An 18,465-nucleotide genomic window follows, 5' to 3' on the forward strand; every position below is an offset into this window, starting at 1 on the left:
ACAAAAAGAAAAATTCTGTTTAAAATACTGGAATCTGAACGCTCACCAACGACGAGCTGTCAATGTCAATATCTTATTTGCGAAATCTTGTAAAAGATTGCGATTCTGCCGGTATTTTAATAAATCGCTGGCTTTACCACAAAAGCTTATTTAATAAAACGTGATAATGGCAGCTGTAGAAATGCCAGAAGCCCTGAAGCCGGTCAGCTGGCTCGCCGGCCGCTGGAAGACTGAGAGCGGCTCCGGAAAGTACCCCAACATTCCGGAGTTTCACTACCACGAAGTATTGGAATTCACCTGCATCGGTAATTATTTAGTTGCTTGAGGCAGTTGAGGCCTTTATAATGTTAGGCATTTTTAATATATATATATATATATATACTTACCACTTAAGATCCTAAAAATTACGCATCAGCTTAGAAATTGATAGGCATTTTTAATATATATATATATATATATACTTACCACTTAAGATCCTAAAAATTACGCATCAGCTTAGAAATTGATAACATCTCCCACAGGTCAACCAATGCTGAACTTCACCTCCACATCCCGGCATCCGGAGAAGCAGACCCCGATGCACCAGGAACGAGGCTTCCTCCGCATCAAGCCCGGCTCCGACCAGCTCGCCTTCATCGTCAGCCACAACTTCGGGCTAACCTCACTCGAGGAAGGCCAAGTTGAACCGGAGACTCAACAAGTTGTCCTGACTTCTACTAGTATTTCCCGGATGTCTTTTGCGAAGCCACCGTTCGTTAAAAGCTTGAAGCGAGTGTGGAAGCTTTTGGATCCTGGCACACTGGAAGTTACTGTTTATATGGAGACTGATGACACACCACTCACTGAGCATCTGAAGGCTGTTTATACCAAAGAATCCTAAGTGTAGTCTAAGCAATATTTATTTTATGTATAATGGTGGAGCATTATAGCACCTCTCAATTTATTTGTAAGCTTTAGAGAGCCAAATTGTTTGTTTTTTTCTATAAATGGGCTTACTCATGGCCATAGAGTAGCCGAGGCGAAGATGTGGCTACAATGGAGCAAACTTGCTTCTCTTCACACTTTATTTGAAGGTTGCAGACATATCTTCCAGTATATTCAAAGTAGATTTTGCGATATTTTTATTAGATCTGAACTAGTTGGCAATATTGTACTACTTGCACACATCTTGCAATACTTCTATAATGTTGCAGCACTAAAGGACTGAATAAATAAAAGACTTGTCTAATTTATCCCTTGTTTTATTTCATAGTCAGTTAGTACATTCACATAAATAATAACTATAACAATGTTATTGCTATAATTTGAGACCTACAAACTAAAGCAACCCATTTTTTTAAGAGTGGTGTTCCATTATTAGTTCAATTTTTGATACAATGTGCAATACATCTCTCTCTCTTTATGCAAAATGTAGCCTCCAGCGGCGAAGCACATTAGTGTGATAAACCTTACCGGTGAGTCCCTATCGCACTTACAAATAGTGAGAAAAGGACGGCCTGACGTGCTAGGTTTTACCTATACGTGCTGGCCCGCCTGATATTGAAAGTGCAATGCCACCCTATGATGGGTACAGATAGTTCCACATAGAATGTGCCAGAAGTTATGGCGACGAAGGTGACAGTAAAACTGATGACTTTGTATCTCAGGTGAGGTCCCTCGACCGAATACTACAATTGCTCATGAAGAGGTCAGGTTTCGTACCCAAATAAACAAAACCTTACGATAATATAATATCGCTACAGTAGTGCGAAAATATTTCGAATCGTTACGGAAACGTGCGAACGTGTCATGCTATTTCAGTCAGTCTCAGTGCAAGATGTACTGACATTGACTGAACTAGCATGACAAATACGAACGTTTCCGGAACAATACGAAGGAAACCCTTTTCGCCCTACATCTGTATCTCTATCGCTCTTCCGTATTGGCGCGACAGAGCCCAAATGCATTTCGATCGGCGGCGTCTAGCGTCAACGAGCATTTCTTTTTTTTTCCTATAAAAAAAATTTGATTGTTTTAGGGAATTTTAGGTCAAATGTACTTTGTACGAGTACTTTCAATCTCACTGGGAGACAAAAAGTGTTACTTTCCTCTTTTGTTACCCCATACAACATGTATGAAAAATGGTAACAAAATAAGAAAAAATCGTATGAGACAATTTTTTTAACTACTAGGATTCAAAAAATAAATAATGTATTCAATAATGTATTTTATTAATTTATTCTTTGTGTATATTTTAGTTATAGTTTTTATTTATATTTTTTGCAATACCCTAACAGGGTCTCATGTTGTGTTGTTTGTGCCTTACCTTTTATATCTGCCACCTGTAATAATTATGTACCAACATGGAAGCAATAAAGAATTGAATTGAATTGAAAAAGCTAGTAATTCTGAGTAGAAACAGGATTTTTTTTTTCAAAAATATCACACTTCATAAAAGTGGCAAAAAAAAAAAGAAATGCTCCATGACGATCGTAATTTCGGCTAAGCCGGCAGTTCTGTGCGGAACCACTTTCAAAAACAATTTAGCAGACCTGTGTGCGTACCCGAATGCACAAACGCTCACGATAATATCTCTTTCGTAGCTAACTATCTCTATCGCTCTCGCGTATTGGCGCGACAGAGCCAGACTACCTTTCTGCGGCGTTTCGATTTCGTTTCGCGTCGCAGAAATGCCATTCGGCTACGGGACCTGAGCCATGGGAATTAGAATTATGTCAAACAAAAAAAAAATAATGTTATCAACTTATCACTGTTTACAAACATCAAGGATTTGCTAAGGGCAAAGACATATGTAACTCCGTATAGACAGATAAAGTCTAAGAAAAAAACGTACCTCAAAACCATACAGAAAAAGGTACGATGAGCTAGATGGCAGTATTGGCAGTACACCTTTGGCGATGGCGCTAATATCAATATTTGACATTTTAACACATATCAAGCTAAGAATATGGGCCAAATTGTCAAACCTGAGGTTCAAAAGTTTTAAGCCTGTGTCGTGAGATGGCCGGCAGTCTATGCACTGTGATTACACATTTTACTTTGACAGTAGCTCTCTTTAATACTCGATCCTCTTTGGCTAAGGGCAAATGCACATCCCTTGCCAACACAAAATAAAGGTGATTTTGAAAGGGAATTTTAAATTGATGTCTTTATTTTATATTCTAAACTTAAGTAACATATATTTCATTGTAACATGGGTATATTGAGCACTGTTGAAAGCAACATACTAATCATGATATTTATTGCTATTGCACCTTTTATAGGTTTCTTTGAGTTAGAATATTCTCCACAGAAGATTGAGAATATCGTCACTACTTTTAAAAAAACTTGTATCTTCATCTGACAATGAAAAGAAAATTGTAGTAAGTATGTATGGAATGCATATACACTTACTGCGTTTTAACTTTGAGGAACAGCGTGAGATACGAGATTTTTTAAAAGTAGTGACGATATCTAGAATAGTATAACTGTAAGCAAGAGTTTCACACTCAGTTTGATAACAACTATGATGAAGTTTATATTTATTGACAAATAACAGTAAAGCCTCCGCCACACAAAGCGTTTTGATTTGATAGCGTAGCGTCAGCGGAGCGCAATGATAGCGGTGGTTCCGCTCGCAATCCGCGCTCGTTAGTTCTCGCCGGGGTCCGCTGGGCGCAACGTCAGCATTCGTCCGGCGCACCGTTCGTTGCGCTCCGCTACCGCTCGGCCTACGCTATTAAAACGCGCATGTGTGGCCGAGCTTTAAGAGCTCGAGCTTAGTAAATTATGCTTGAAATATAGAACTCTAAAAATTAAATATAAACATTTATTTTTTAAGATAGTTTTCACCAATTTTAATTGTCACGAAAGTTTCTTTAATGCAGTGAATCGTCACCTAAGCTTTATTTAACTGTTTGGACAATAGGCTAGTTTCCTACTAGTCAAATCAGCTTCTTTTTAAGAACTGTCAAAACGATTTGCTAATATGGAATTACTATGAAATACTGAGGAGTGACGTCACCGTCAATTCATTTACTTTATATCATTCTCTTTGACTTATTAAATAAAAATTACGTTTAAACATAACTACTGTCCATATTATTCTTCTAATTATGTGGTGCTTTATTTCGTGCACTGCTTAAAATATTTTATTTTAAATATAGGAAACTAGCCTATTATTACCCATTTTCTTATTATTAAATCTATAATAATACCTCATTTCATCTTCACAGGTAATTCAAGAATTGAAAGCAATTTCAAATGGGATGGCAACTAAGATCAACTTGTTTTTTTATACCACATATGGTGGCAAACAAGCATCCGGCCTGCCTGATGGTAGGCAGTCACTGATGATATTTTGTATACTCATAGTCATTTAATAAACATTTTTATATTAAAGGAAAAAAAATGGAAAAATTTACGCTTCCGGCGGGACTTGAACCCGCATCCTCTGCAATCCGTGCATTGCTCTTAACCAATTGAGCTGCGGAAGGATTTTTCCTTTAATATAAAAATGTTTAGAATCGTTAGCGGACGTTTCTGCTTGTTAAAAATTAATTTAGTCATTAATACGTTATTAATCATCACCATCACAAACGAAATTAGCTCAACCCATGAACGCAACTGCCATGATAATCAAACGAGACATACTATAGTAAGGATGCCAAGCCTAAATAATTTCATACAGTGACCTGCCATTTTCTATCTCTATCGCACGTGAGTAATTATATACTCCTATCCCGCTCGCACAGTGGCATAGACTACAGGACAGAAACTTAGTATGTACATGAGATAGAAATAGGTCAATGTATTATCAACTTGCTTAGCAACTTTACTATAGACTTTACAATATAAAAAGTTCATAAACTCATTATATCTATATATAATATCGAATGATGGTTCATATGACAGTTCCTCGTTTGGTTTCATATAATTTACAAATTAACTGAAGAAATAAGTTTTAAGTTTTAACCACATGTCTCTAAGTCTAAATAAATAAACATGCTTTATTAAAAAAAAAAAAAAATTCAAGGGGTGTCACATGAGCGTTGCCGACCCATTAGAAACTACATCTACAACATTTTAAACCAATTGCTCTAAGATAGTGTAATAGACTATTACATTTTTCTATAATATGTAACTGGCAAATGGCCTGTCTAATAAATAAATATTGGGAGACACCTTACACAGAACAACTTAGCCCCAAACTAAGCAAAGCTTGTACTATGGGTGCTAAGCGACGATATAATTACTTAAATAGATAAATACATACTTATATACATAGAAAACATCCATGACTCAGGAACAAATATCTATGCTCATCACACAAATAAATGCCCTTACCGGGATTCGAACCTGGGACCGCGGCTCAGCACGCAGGGTCACTACCGACTGAGCCAGACCGGTCGTCATGACGTCGTCGGTAATGCAAGCCAAGTGTAAAACTATGGGTGTACACATCTTACTCAAAAATATGTCCCATAGCATCTTAGTCCGGTGTAATAAGAGCGTAGTACCATACTTATGAGACGATTATTTCGAAACATAATTTTGCACTTAACTGTAAGCAGTCTTTATAGGCTATGGCTGCAACTGCCGAGGAGTTACACCTGGCAACTGTTATATGAACCACCATCGTCTGCGCCGAGTATAACTGACGTAACCTAGACGTAGTAGTGCGGCTTGCGCGCCACGATGCCGTACTCCTGGAGGGCGGGGACCAGGTCCTCCATCGTCATGATGTATTTCTTCTCCTTCGGTCCTTTCTGGCTCTTTGAGCTTGAGCTCACCTGGAATCGACAACATGCAGGTTTAATACAAGTTGATGTAACTAAAAATATTATCCATACTAATATTATAAATGGAAAAGTGTGTGTGTCTGTTTGTTTGTCCGTCTTTCACGGCAAAACAGAGCGACGAATTGACGTGATTTTTTTAAGTGGAAATAGGAGATAGTTGAAGGGATGGAGAGTGACATAAGCTAGTTTTTGTCTCTTTCTAACCCCCCCATTTCCTAAAATGGGGGTTGGAAGCTTGTGTGGAGCATTCCGCAATTCTCGATTTTAATGCGAGCGAAGCCGCGGGCAAAAGCTAGTTCTTATAAAAATGTACAATATTCTTAGGTCTAAAGGTTAGTAACAAATTAATATTTTTAAATAGAAATAAGTGAATAGAAAGTTAGATTGTAAATGAAAAGTTAAACTGAACTGAATGATACAAAATAACAGTGAACATTAACTTTCACAAAGAATATATCCATAATATGATATTTTTTTGTTTCTAGTTACATAGCTTAGGGTAGGCCAACATTCAGTAAGTCAAATATTACCTGGCTGGAAGTGCGCATCTTGCTATGTTGCAGCGCATCGTTGGCCACGTCCGACAGGAACTTCTGTGACGCCAGCGCTATCAACCGCACCAACCTGTAACAACACATCATAACGTTTACTACCATTTAGTTAAAACCGCCATATTTTCATCAATTGAATATCAAACATCGTAGGACATTCTTACACTACGCCCCACAGTAAGCTCAAAGATCCCTGTGTTGGGGGCGTCAGACAATTATATATATGATATATTATGATACCCAAATACATAGAAAATAGAAATAATATAAAACATCCATAACTCAAGAACAAAATAAATGCCTTTACTGAAATTCAAACCCAGAACCATGGGCTTAGCAGGCAGGGTCACTATCCACTAGAACAGACCAGTTAATTCTTTAATGATAACGAGGAGAATGTATTTTTCTCCAATTTAGTCTACTGCTGACACTCGAGAACCTGTACTTACATCCCAGAAGTTGCTGAATCTTTCTGTGTCCCATGACATGAGGGCACTCAGTTAACCTTTTGAACGCTGTGAATTTTTCATCGAGCGTGCCCGTAGCGCCACCAATACAAAATTTCACCACGCAGATCAGAGCTTGCATTTGGATGGGACCACTTTATTTTATTTATTTATTTATTTTTATTTATTATTCAAATAAGTTACACAGCATAACAGTAAAACCAAAGCACTGTGAAACTAAAAAAATAAAAACAATAGGTATAAATATAGCACAACAGTAAAAATCAGACAAAAAAAAAAAACAATATTCTATTTAGGCGACGACGTAACAGCGTGGCTCCGTTGCGTCGCCTGACATGGCGTAGGGTTCGGCAGGTTGCCCCGGAACCGCCGAAACACCACGCCCTTCGGCCAGAAGTCTGCACTCGCGCTATACACTATAAAAACCAAATCAGACCTTTGTCTTATATATCAGGCTCCGGCGAGGTGGGCTGGATATGTATTGATTGTCTGATATATCAGACTACGGCGGTCAAAAGGTTAATCAAATTCTAGTGTCGTCACAAGCACAAATAACACAAAAAATATGTACCAACAAGAGAATACCAGTAGAATCACTAAGGCATACAAATTTGGAATTTGACAGCGTATGTTTTGTCAATAAAACCTAAGGCACTTTTAGTTCGTTTCATTCGTGCATTGGTCAAGTACTCACCTAGGGTCTTGAGACTCGAAACCAGCCATGTTTAGATAATGAGCGACGACAGAATCGGGAATAGAAGGATTATAATTCTCGAGCTGCAAAAGAAAATCGCTGAGGGCATGCCCCGCTCCGGTGTCGTCGTCCATCCCCACCGACGGCGATCCCATGCGTCCCATCTGCATATTATTAAACTTAAATTCCATCCAATAAACTGCAACCACGGGGGATAGTCGTATAAATTGGCTAATAATTGTTTTTACAAATTGTATTAGTAGAGTCAGTGACGCAAAGCAAATGATTATAACCACAGATAAATAAATAACTCAATTTGACATTGTCAAACTGACGTCTTGTTAGCTTAACGTTGTTCGCTACTCCACAATAGATGGCGTAGCAATCAAATAATATCTCCAGTGATAAAAATGCAGAAATATAATATACCTTTAACTACTTATTTATTTTATCATAAATATAGATCAATATAAAGTAATCAATTGTTATAGATCAAAGAATCAGAGGATATTGAATTCTGATCGCAGCGATATATCGAATCAAATGAGAAAGGTAAAAAAGTAAACATTGAAATGGTAAAAGATTTGTAGAAGCATAATATACTCCAACGAATAGCTTCGTTGGAATATATATATATATATATATATTTTATTTTATTTCGAACGCTACTTTATAGCCAACCTCTAGTAGTTTGTGTAGCCAACGCATCGATGAAATGATTGCATAACGATCCTATTGATTTTTTCATGCAGTAACGAAACGCAATTTGTGCTCGTCACGGAAGTGTTACCATTATAATTACAGTTACCCGCGCATCGAGGAAATATTACTAAAATTAAATGTAGAATACTTAAACTAAAAAAAAAATATTTTAATAAAATGTCCAATATATACTCGCAAAAATAAAATATAAATAAAAATGATATAAAATGTAAATATAAATTGACGAGTAGCAGATTTTGATACTCATTTAAATGTCTTTAAATAAGAAAAAAATATGGGTGCCTGTAAATATTAAAATATGAGTGATTTATCAAAAAAAGGTCATACAAACATTAGAAAAACAATTAAATTAAAATTGTAATACGGGGAGATCTTACGGTTTGTTATGGCCACACTGGCCTCGTGGTACTTCGTCGCTAGGTTGGTAACATTGGCCCCCTTCCTCCTTCTTTTGCGCCGCTCCACGGGCAGAACAGCGAGAGAACGTGATCGATCGAATTTCAAAAAAGGCACACACCTACCCCTGTGCTCCCGCGATCACGAAATTACTCAAAATCTCCTGATAACATATATCGGGAGTTAGTGTTTCGTGCATCCACCATCCCGTGTGTGACCTAAGTAGACTACACCTCTACGCCCGCGAGGCATCACCAGTGTAGAACCCTATTCAAAATGTCGAACCTCGCCGATCCGGTCGCGTTCGCGAAGGACTTCATCGCCGGTGGCGTGTCCGCCGCGGTCTCCAAGACCGCCGTGGCGCCCATCGAGCGCGTCAAGCTGCTGCTCCAGGTCCAACACGTGAGCAAGCAGATCACCGAGGACCAGCGCTACAAGGGCATCGTCGACGCCTTCGTGCGCATCCCCAAGGAGCAGGGCTTCAGCTCCTTCTGGCGCGGCAACCTCGCCAACGTCATCAGGTACTTCCCCACGCAGGCGCTCAACTTCGCCTTCAAGGACAAGTACAAGCAGGTGTTCCTCGGCGGTGTGGACAAGAAGACCCAGTTCTGGCGCTGGTTCGCCGGTAACCTGGCCTCCGGCGGCGCCGCCGGCGCCACGTCCCTGTGCTTCGTGTACCCGCTCGACTTCGCGCGTACGCGCCTCGCCGCCGACGTGGGCAAGGGCGCCGGCCAGCGCGAGTTCTCCGGCCTCGGCAACTGCCTCAGCAAGATCTTCAAGTCCGACGGCCTCGTGGGCCTGTACAGAGGCTTCGGCGTGTCGGTGCAGGGCATCATCATCTACCGCGCCTCCTACTTCGGCTTCTACGACACGGCGCGCGGCATGCTGCCCGACCCCAAGAACACGCCGATCGTCATCAGCTGGGCCATCGCGCAGGTGGTCACCACCGTGGCCGGCATCATGTCCTACCCCTTCGACACGGTCCGCAGGCGCATGATGATGCAGTCGGGCCGCGCCAAGGGCGACATTCTCTACAAGAACACGCTGCACTGCTGGGCCACCATTGCCAAGTCCGAAGGCCCCTCCGCCTTCTTCAAGGGCGCCTTCTCCAACGTGCTCCGAGGCACCGGCGGCGCCTTCGTGCTCGTCCTATACGAAGAGATCAAGAAGGTCCTGTAAATCTACTCTTAAGAATTGTTACCATCTCTATTGTGATTCCGATCACCGCAAACCGCTCCCTGAAAATCATGTATTATTAGAAGCGAAAAACGAACCTAGTAACTTATTTTTAGTTAAATAAAGTGTTATACATTGATTCCAATATGTATTGTTTTATTATGTAAATGTCGAGTGTTACATAAGCTTGCTCCGCCTCGCCTCGCTCAGTTTGCCTTGATAGCGAGTCTAGACTTTGGAATCACATAATTTGTACTATAATTTGATTCAGAGCGACCACTTTCAGAGCCGGTGACATTATGTAACGGCCTCATTTCATTCCACCCATTGAGGGCAAGGCCGAGATCTATTTCCAGTGTTGTGTTGTGAGTGAGTGTAGCAATATATTATTGTATCTCCACGCGAACACTGAGTGAGTGCGTCCTTGTACTTTGGAAGTGTATTTTAACAGTGTTATGTAATGCTAACATTATCTGCTGTGATTTGTTTTAAATCATGTGATTCTCGAGCTGTTATGTAACGGTAGTGTCTGCAGTGTGAATGCTAGGGACGACTATATTCGTCGCGTTCCGAACGCGAGACAGCACTCTGTACGTAGGTAACATTCAGTCCAAGCTGTAGGTCAGTTGTCGAAAACATCTCGATTTTAAGAACAATCTTGTTTCCTCGGCGTGAGTTTTTTGTGAGAAAAATTCATGCGTAAATACGAGTGATTATAATATAGATAATGTTAAAAATGACCTGATTTTCTTTTCTCCTAGTCTTCTCACATTCCAGTCACCTCCGCACTCCACAGCACTCCTTACCCACTTCATAATAATTAGCCATTCCTCTGGCCTAAACATTACATAATGAATATTTAAATCAATTCATTTCTAACTTTATTAAATTAAATAACATGAATGACTTTGTACATTCTGTCACATCTGACACACTGACAATAGTTAAAAAGAACTTATACTGCCAGTGTGATTTTGTAGAAAAAGGTTCAAATACTAATCTCTACAGGAGTATAGAGATTGAAACCTTTTACATAATCTCTGAACTTTTAAAAATAATTAAAAAAAAAAATCTGACAGAAATATAAGGACTTAATAATATTATTTGTCTTGTAAAATATTGTTCTTTGTACTAAATACAGAATAGTTGTTCCTAAAAGGTAAAAGTATAAAAAAAATCCTACAAAAAGGGGTTCATTCCAGCTTCTTCACTAGACAATATTTGTGATTTTACATTAATAAAGGGTTCAATATCTGGGCGACCGAGCTTCGCTCGGTTCTATTTTAATATATCACGTCTTTAGATAAAAAAAAAACTCTTATAAATACAAAAACAAAAAAAAAGACAAAAAACAAAAACTTAATTTCTGACCGGGATTCGAAACCCTGACACCTACGATCTATCTGCGTACATTAGACCGACCTCGTGCGACTGAGCTAAGCGGAATCGATGCGCGCGCGGCGAAATTAAGGACCATATTTTACGTTTACAAATGCGAAAGAAAAACTCATGAAAACTCGAAAATTCGCGTTTTCCGGGATCTAAGGCTACGCTAGATCGATTTTTCACCCCCGAAAACCCCCACAAAACAAATTTCAGCGAAATCGTTAGAGCGGTTTCCGAGATCGTCGGTATATATAAATAAATATATAAATAAATAAATAAATAAATAAATAAATATACAAGAATTGCTCGTTTAATAGTATAAGATATGCAAAGGACTAAATGATCACTTTTAATAAATTGAACTAAAAATACGAACCAGCATAAGAACCCTTATATACGGATAGCAACATTTTTTCTAGCAAATTACATAAGTTCCATAGTTCACTTATGTAACTGAACGAGACGGAAGACCGTCCATCGATGACGTCATCGCTACGTCACGCCGAGTGAATGGCCGCGTGACGTCACTCCTGGTAAGTACTGGCTTGACGCTGCAGCCACAGTATAGTGCTGCAGCGAACTGCCCCGAACTGGGTTTGGTGAGATTGTAATGAGTTCCGTTTGGTCGGGCCGAGCTAAGCAGGCATTTTGCATACATTGCAGATCTATCAACGAACGAACATATATTTAATTGTTAACACTTGCACTATACTTGCACCTTACTTTGCACAATCTATTCTGTCAGAAACGTATCCAACTTAGCTTGACCTGATTTTCCTTGGAATTTGTAACTTCAGGAGAAATATTAGTTTATTGTAGCCAGACTACTCTTAAAGCTCGGCCACACATGCGCGTTTTGGTAGCGTAGGCGGAGCGGTAGCGGACCGTTAGCAGAGCGCAACGATAGCGGTGCGCCGGACGAAAGCGTTCTGCCGGCGCACCGCTATCATTGCGCCCCGCTAACGCTATTCTATCAAAACGCTTTGTGTGGCGGAGGCTTTAATTGAACTTTGTTGAAAAAATTGCCACACAAAAAATATTGTTATGACGCATTTTGCTTCTTGTTCTGTAATTCATTAGCTCTGCCGTGCCGCCATACATTTTATTACAAAAAGGAGGTAGACTCAAAATTCACTATCTGCCAAACCAAATTACACTAAAAAAACCTACGGCGCCACTGTCTACGCAGACCAACAAGTTTCGCTTTAGTTCCAAATTTCACCGCTTCCGGTACTAACTTTGTAGTTCTACATCGCGCTTTCGACATTTAAATTAAACAGTTTTGTAAATGTAATATTAATTTTTGGTAACACCGGGGTCAGTCGTCTCATGGGAAGTCAGTGGTCTATCCAGCTGATCTGAATGGGTTCACTCGAGCCAAGACTGTGTCACATTCCGTCCAAGCGGTACACACTAAATACTCATTCCCCGGGCCGAGGTCCGGGGCCCACAGAGAATGACACTGCCATCTTCGGATCACCGCGACCCCCCCTTTTTGAGAAGTAGACGAGAACTATTTTTTTATCGAGTAGAAACGTCTGTAAGTTACTGCAAATTTTTAAAGGAATAATTTGCATAAGGTTCAAGTCCTGCCGGAGACGTTGACATGGCCGGAGGTATAATTTAATTTATTTTTAATGATAAGGTGTACTCGGGTAATTCCGAACGTCAAAAACCGTCGGTAAATTCCGAAAAGGGACCCTTATTACTATGGAATCACGGGTGATTATCATTTGAATTTCGGAATTCTCCTATTAACGGCATTACCCGAATACACCTTACCTACTTGGTGCAGTGGGAGCGTGGCAGTGTCTTAAGGATGGGTATGTGTATAATTAAAATTTTATTAAATATACACCGTGTTTTTATCGAATACCTATAACTCAGGAGTGTGGTTAGGTATGTTTTTGAAAACCAAAATTACTTGAATATACACGGTGTAACACGAGGAACTCGCTATATTCGCTCGCTATGATTGTGACAAGTAGGTAACATTTTGCAAAATACATATAAACTAAATGAAAATAATAAATTTGAGTTAAACTGCCGGTTTGATCAATAACATTGCTTTTTACAAATAAATACATACAAAAAAGTGGCCAAATAGATAATTATTATTTATGAACAGTAACATATAGGCGGATATCTTTGACGGATTCCAGCTTTTTGTAGTTTAAAAAGCCGTGGAAAGTTGTTTTATTTTCCGGCTAGTCAGCCGGGGACTTGCCTACGTACGGTAGGACTACGTTGGCTTTACGTAACCGATCGCTGCGGCAGTCGTCTGTAGCCATTGACCTACTTTTTATCAGGCTACTTACTTCGCCAATTTCGCCATGTCCTTTCTTTCTGTATCCTTCTTTCGGTGCCGCTTCCGCAGTCAACTACTTGGTAACCCTTATGTCATTTGTCTGTATGTCTGACCGCTCGCGAGAATTAAAAAACTCAATCAACAAACAAAACAAAAACGTATTCGTTTTTAACTTTTTGTGGTATTTCGATGCTGTGGGATCGATTGAATATGGATAGGTCTTCAAAATCATAAGAATTTTGAAAATAATAACTATAAATTTGGAACTAAGGGTCTAACAAAAGTAACGAGAAAAGTTGAAAGTTAAGTGGGAGCAACTTCAGTCGATCGAACAAATGCTGCAATACAATCTATGCAAAGAATTGCATTATCTGCGAAATTTGGGCGCCTTTTATGTAACACCACGGCGGCAATCGACGGTTCACCTAAACTATAACTTTAATTATTACAGGAAAATCAGGCGCCTACCGCAAATAGTTCTCAATTTTGCAAGCATCTTTCTCTCTGCGCTGCGTGACAGTATACCTAAAATATGTGCTTAATTACTTCCTGCATGCAGCGGATTTTGCCTATCAAAAACTACAGTAGTATTTGGCTAAGAGACCAGAGACGGTCTCAAATGGATTCCGGGAAGCGGTGTTGGGTACCGGGCCCGGCACCGAGACATGAGTCACGAAGGTTACGTAACCTGTCGGTTGGCGGTTACTGGCCGAGTTCCTGCGATAAGCAATGGAAGTTTTGCCCTTTTTATTACCCACAGAAAAACGCATAGGATCTGTGTCCTGAGTCTAATACCTACCTTACTTACCTTTTTCTGGGACTAAGCAGCAAACATTGTTCCCATTGTAGGCTGAAATCAAGCCCTCAGCATTGACAGAGAAATCGATAAGCTATAATTTAATTCAATTCAGTCGATTTGACTCGAACAGGCAATAGGTACCTAACCGAAAATATATCAAACACTCCTAACCTTTTGAAGGCAAGTGCCTTTACCGCAGCTTGCCACAAGTCATAACTTAAAACGGTTTGTCATGCTAGTTGAGCGTGCTTGATGAAAGGTCAATGGCATCTCTGACGTCAGAATGGCATGTGTGACCTCGAGCCTCGAACCTTTTTAGGATTCCGTCTACAAAGGATAAAACGGGACCCTAATATTGAGACTCCGCTGTCCGTCCGTCCATCTGTCTGTTACCGGGCTGTATCTCGTGCAAGCGTGCTTGAAGTTGGGGTCAATGGCAGCTCTGACGTCGTGTGACCTCAACGTGCTGTGAACTTTTTTGTACCCACGTGGCTAGAGTAGGTACACTCCCAAGAGCCTCAAAAGCCACAGACTACGCTCAGCGAAGTTAATAAAGTGATCTAGATTGGAGTATAAGTACCTAATATTACCAAGCAAAGTTGCTTCAAGTGAGATTTTTACATTACAGCACGATTTTTTATGGAGTTATGACGTTTACTGCGATTTATGTGCTGTTAAAGCCAACTTGGCTTGTTTTGACTTTAAATAAATGATGTCTTATTTGTCTGTGGTGTTCCTGAAAGCACTAAAAAGGGTATAAAGTTGACGTTCGGGGATTCCCCTTCTCCGTATTTGCTCTGCAAATAAGGAAAGTGCAAAGATTATTCCGCGTAACAAATTAATGTCGAATATTAAATGATTCTCCTCTCACTATCTTGTCTTTCAAATATTTAGGTAGTATGCATATTAATTCTTAATCCTCTTACCTACTCAAGTGATTTTGAGATATACACGGTGGGCCACAATAAACCTTAAAAGAAGACAGAAAAAAAATAACAGCATACTTTTTTCTGAAAAAAAGATACTTAAAAATTGTGCTTTGTAAAGTAGGTACCTACTTAGGCTTAGGTTATTTTATAAACTACAATCTCAAACGCTCCAAACACATGCAAATCGGGCGAACTGTTTGACTGTGTTTGTTTGATTGAATGGAATTAACAAAACCGTGTGCGCCCGCGCTCGCCCGAACCAGCCGTTACCGACCACAGGTGGCCTTATCAATTGACGCACCACACAATAGTATATGCCCGCTATTTCATCTTCCATTCCGCTTATACACCGTGTAATTTACGAAGACGCGCGACTTGGTTCATATTGTCATACTATCGAAGGTCGGTTTGTCAAATTCATGCGTCAAAATAAATGACACTATCTAGGAGTTACTAGTGTAATTTGAACTTTAAATTGATACCAAAGTGTTTCAAATTGGAGACCAGACTTATGCTGGACAATTACAGCACTTCTGTAAACACTTTTCTTGGTTGTTCTATTACGAGTTTAAACTCTAATAGATACGGAACAGAGGATACAGTAGTTTGTAGCTTAGGTACTGTAATTATCAGGACCTGAGTCCTGTTGGACTTTGACCTTAGTTTATAAAATGTTTAGTCAAAAAGCACAAATAGATGCGAGTTGCACTCTTACATTACATTGACAATAATTATTTGGTTGGTAGCCAGCCATGCAAGGTACCTACATGGTAGTGGTACCTACTCTACTACAGCAAACTCGGCAATGAAAATGAGTAGGTACAGATTCAGTAGGTACATTACTTTCCAAGAGGTGATTTGGTTGTTTTGTAACTCGTCACGTTATGGCTTTAGTAGCAAAACGATATTCACCAAATGCCAATAGATGTCTGCGCTGACTGTACTTATATCTCAGGTAGAAATTCGTATTTCATCAAATCGAAGGGTGTTATTTTTTGTAGAGGGCAGTCGGTACATGATTTATACCTGCACTGCCCCGGTGGATGGTCTTATACGAACGAATGAACGATATCGTATATCGTAGCATTTGTGGTTATAAATAGTTTTTCAAGGCAAGCAGAGTATCTACAACGATTGACGTTCGTTGTTATAGCTGTTATTAGTGCTTTTCTTGAGCAAAGTAGATAAAAAACTGCTGAAATATCTTAAAAAGTCCATTTAAAATGAGTGTGGTTAGTAAAACATCCCACTTTGTCGGTTACCATTAATACCATTAAGGCGTGATTTTTACTTGTATATCTTTATATGAATAAACGGACAAAGCGGCTTTATTGCAATCGACAAAGTGGGACGTTTTCCCGTGCACACTCACGTATTATCTAATCATCACTACATATACCATACACGGTGGCCCGAATTACTTGGAATAACTTGACCATAGATTCTGCTACTTGTAGTTGAAGGTTTATTAAATCGTTATAGCGGTAGATGTATTTTTATCTTTACTTCACTACATAGTATAAAACAAAGTCGCTTTCTCTGTCCCTATGTCCCTTTGTATGCTTAAATCTTTGAAACTACGCAACGGATTTTGATGCGGTTTTTTTTAATAGATAGAGTGATTCAAGAGGAAGGTTTATATGTATAATAACATCCATTAAATAGTGGAGAAGTACTGTTATTTTTGAGGTTTCTAATGTGATGTCGTAAATAATTACATGCGGGTAGATTATATTTATTTGTCTACCCCGAACATTTATATAAATTAATATCGGGTAGTTTTGTGTTGTTTACATCTCCGGTGACATTTTGCTGGGACGTCAGTCTTCCGCGACCACGGCCAGTGCAACCTGGCCGAAACGTTGGGAAAAAAGGTAAAAATAATGTTAATTAATCGCATTCGACCTGTATGTGACTTTAAATGGTGTCCTGCCGTTTCGCCAAAAAACGTTTCGTCAAATTTCATTTCCCAATAATCATTTCGCAATAGTTTCATTTCCCAAAGTATTGTTTGGCAAAGGTATGTTTCGCAATGATTTTGTTTGGTCAAATTATCATTTGGCACAATTTTACTTAGTCAAATTTTATTTAGTCAAAACTTTATTTCGCAAACGTAATGGCAAAACTTATATCCCAAAAACATGTTTGGTCAAAATTTCACATCGCAAATTTCGAAAATATTTAGGCATTTGCATTTTCATTTCTACGGGATTAATTTAATTTACCGAAGATTTTTTTGCCAAATTTAACTTAAAATTGTCAAATGATAATTTCAGTTTTATTCCCAAGGCTTCAGTTGGACACGAAAAGTTTGCTCAACTTTATTTTTGTCAAATTAATATTACTGGACAAAATTATTTTGTCAACTATTTTTTTGTCAAAAAATGTTTCTACAAATTACACCATGCAAAACCACATTTGACAATAAATATTACAAGACATAAATGTAATGTAATAATTTTATTAGTATTGTAACAGAAAACTTATGTGTGACAGCCTGACAGGGTCAGTTTAGGTGCGACGACGAGCGAAGCGAGGAGGAGCGTGTTAGGTTGACAGTGAGCAAATGACGTTTTAAAGTAATTAAAAAATAATAGAACATAATGGTCTTGAAAACATAAGGTTTCTTATTAATAGAATGTATCCGGACATGTAAGTGAAATTGTCATCCTTGACATTTACAGCAGGAGGAAAAAAAGTAGGTACGACATACACATTATTTCACACAAATCTTGGACACATAGTATAAAATCAACAAACAAATTTCCAGTGCACCATTTAATTACAATATATTGGGAAATGGAAATTTTGCCTAACAATACCTTTGACTAAATAATATTTGGTAAAATGAAATTTGACCAAGTAAATATTTTGGGAAACAAATACTTGCCAAAAAAAGTTTTGCTAAATGTCAATTTGCGATAAGTTGTTTTGCCAAACGTTTATTTGGGAAATGATAATTTGGGAATAATAGTTTGGGATGTGAAACTTTGGGAAACGTTTTTTGGCGAATCGTCAGTAAACCACTTTAAATATGTGTACAAAGCGCGAGAACTTAGTGTTATCTTGATAAGGCGTCATCCATATATTACGTCACAGTGTAAGGGGGGGGGGGTCATACTAAATGTGACAATCCCAGTTAAAGGGATACAAAAAAAGCGTGACATAGGAGGGGGGAGGGGTCCAAAAACCTGAAATTTGGTGTGACGTAATATTATTATGTGGATGATCCCTAAGGGATAGGGATAGCGACGAT

At 39.0% G+C, this 18,465-nt stretch overlaps 3 protein-coding genes across 3 annotated transcripts; 2 read left to right on the top strand and 1 right to left on the bottom strand.

Moving 5' to 3' along the window:
• The first annotated feature begins 52 nt into the window (after positions 1–52).
• Positions 53–1,232, top strand: LOC125239877 (peroxynitrite isomerase THAP4-like). The gene is made up of 2 exons (XM_048147605.1): positions 53–305; positions 522–1,232. The coding sequence occupies exons 1-2, from the start codon at positions 167–169 to the stop codon at positions 878–880; spliced, it is 498 nt and encodes a 165-aa protein (XP_048003562.1). The 5' UTR covers positions 53–166; the 3' UTR covers positions 881–1,232.
• A 4,039-nt stretch (positions 1,233–5,271) lies between these two features.
• On the bottom strand, positions 5,272–7,796 carry LOC125239917 (transcription initiation factor TFIID subunit 10-like). Its single transcript, XM_048147690.1, has 3 exons — positions 7,493–7,796; positions 6,311–6,404; positions 5,272–5,771 (listed from the first exon to the last, which is right to left on the bottom strand). The coding sequence occupies exons 1-3, from the start codon at positions 7,681–7,683 to the stop codon at positions 5,646–5,648; spliced, it is 411 nt and encodes a 136-aa protein (XP_048003647.1). The 5' UTR covers positions 7,684–7,796; the 3' UTR covers positions 5,272–5,645.
• An 855-nt stretch (positions 7,797–8,651) lies between these two features.
• LOC125239886 (ADP,ATP carrier protein) lies at positions 8,652–10,527 on the top strand. Its single transcript, XM_048147651.1, has one exon. The coding sequence runs from the start codon at positions 8,888–8,890 to the stop codon at positions 9,788–9,790; it is 903 nt and encodes a 300-aa protein (XP_048003608.1). The 5' UTR covers positions 8,652–8,887; the 3' UTR covers positions 9,791–10,527.
• Positions 10,528–18,465: the final 7,938 nt, after the last annotated feature.

This window comes from Leguminivora glycinivorella, chromosome 26 (genome assembly GCF_023078275.1).
Source record: "Leguminivora glycinivorella isolate SPB_JAAS2020 chromosome 26, LegGlyc_1.1, whole genome shotgun sequence".
Lineage (NCBI taxonomy): Eukaryota > Metazoa > Arthropoda > Insecta > Lepidoptera > Tortricidae > Leguminivora > Leguminivora glycinivorella.

Excerpts from the sequence above, each read along its gene's own strand:
- LOC125239877 (XM_048147605.1), top strand. The coding sequence starts at position 167 with ATGGCAGCTGTAGAAATGCCAGAAGCCCTGAAGCCGGTCAGCTGGCTC. Across the intron at positions 306-521 it reads ATTGGAATTCACCTGCATCG|GTCAACCAATGCTGAACTTC; the intron begins GTAATTATTTAG and ends CATCTCCCACAG.
- LOC125239917 (XM_048147690.1), bottom strand. The coding sequence starts at position 7,683 with ATGGAATTTAAGTTTAATAATATGCAGATGGGACGCATGGGATCGCCG. Across the intron at positions 6,405-7,492 it reads TTCGAGTCTCAAGACCCTAG|GTTGGTGCGGTTGATAGCGC; the intron begins GTGAGTACTTGA and ends GTGTTGTTACAG. Across the intron at positions 5,772-6,310 it reads AGATGCGCACTTCCAGCCAG|GTGAGCTCAAGCTCAAAGAG; the intron begins GTAATATTTGAC and ends TGTCGATTCCAG.
- LOC125239886 (XM_048147651.1), top strand. The coding sequence starts at position 8,888 with ATGTCGAACCTCGCCGATCCGGTCGCGTTCGCGAAGGACTTCATCGCC.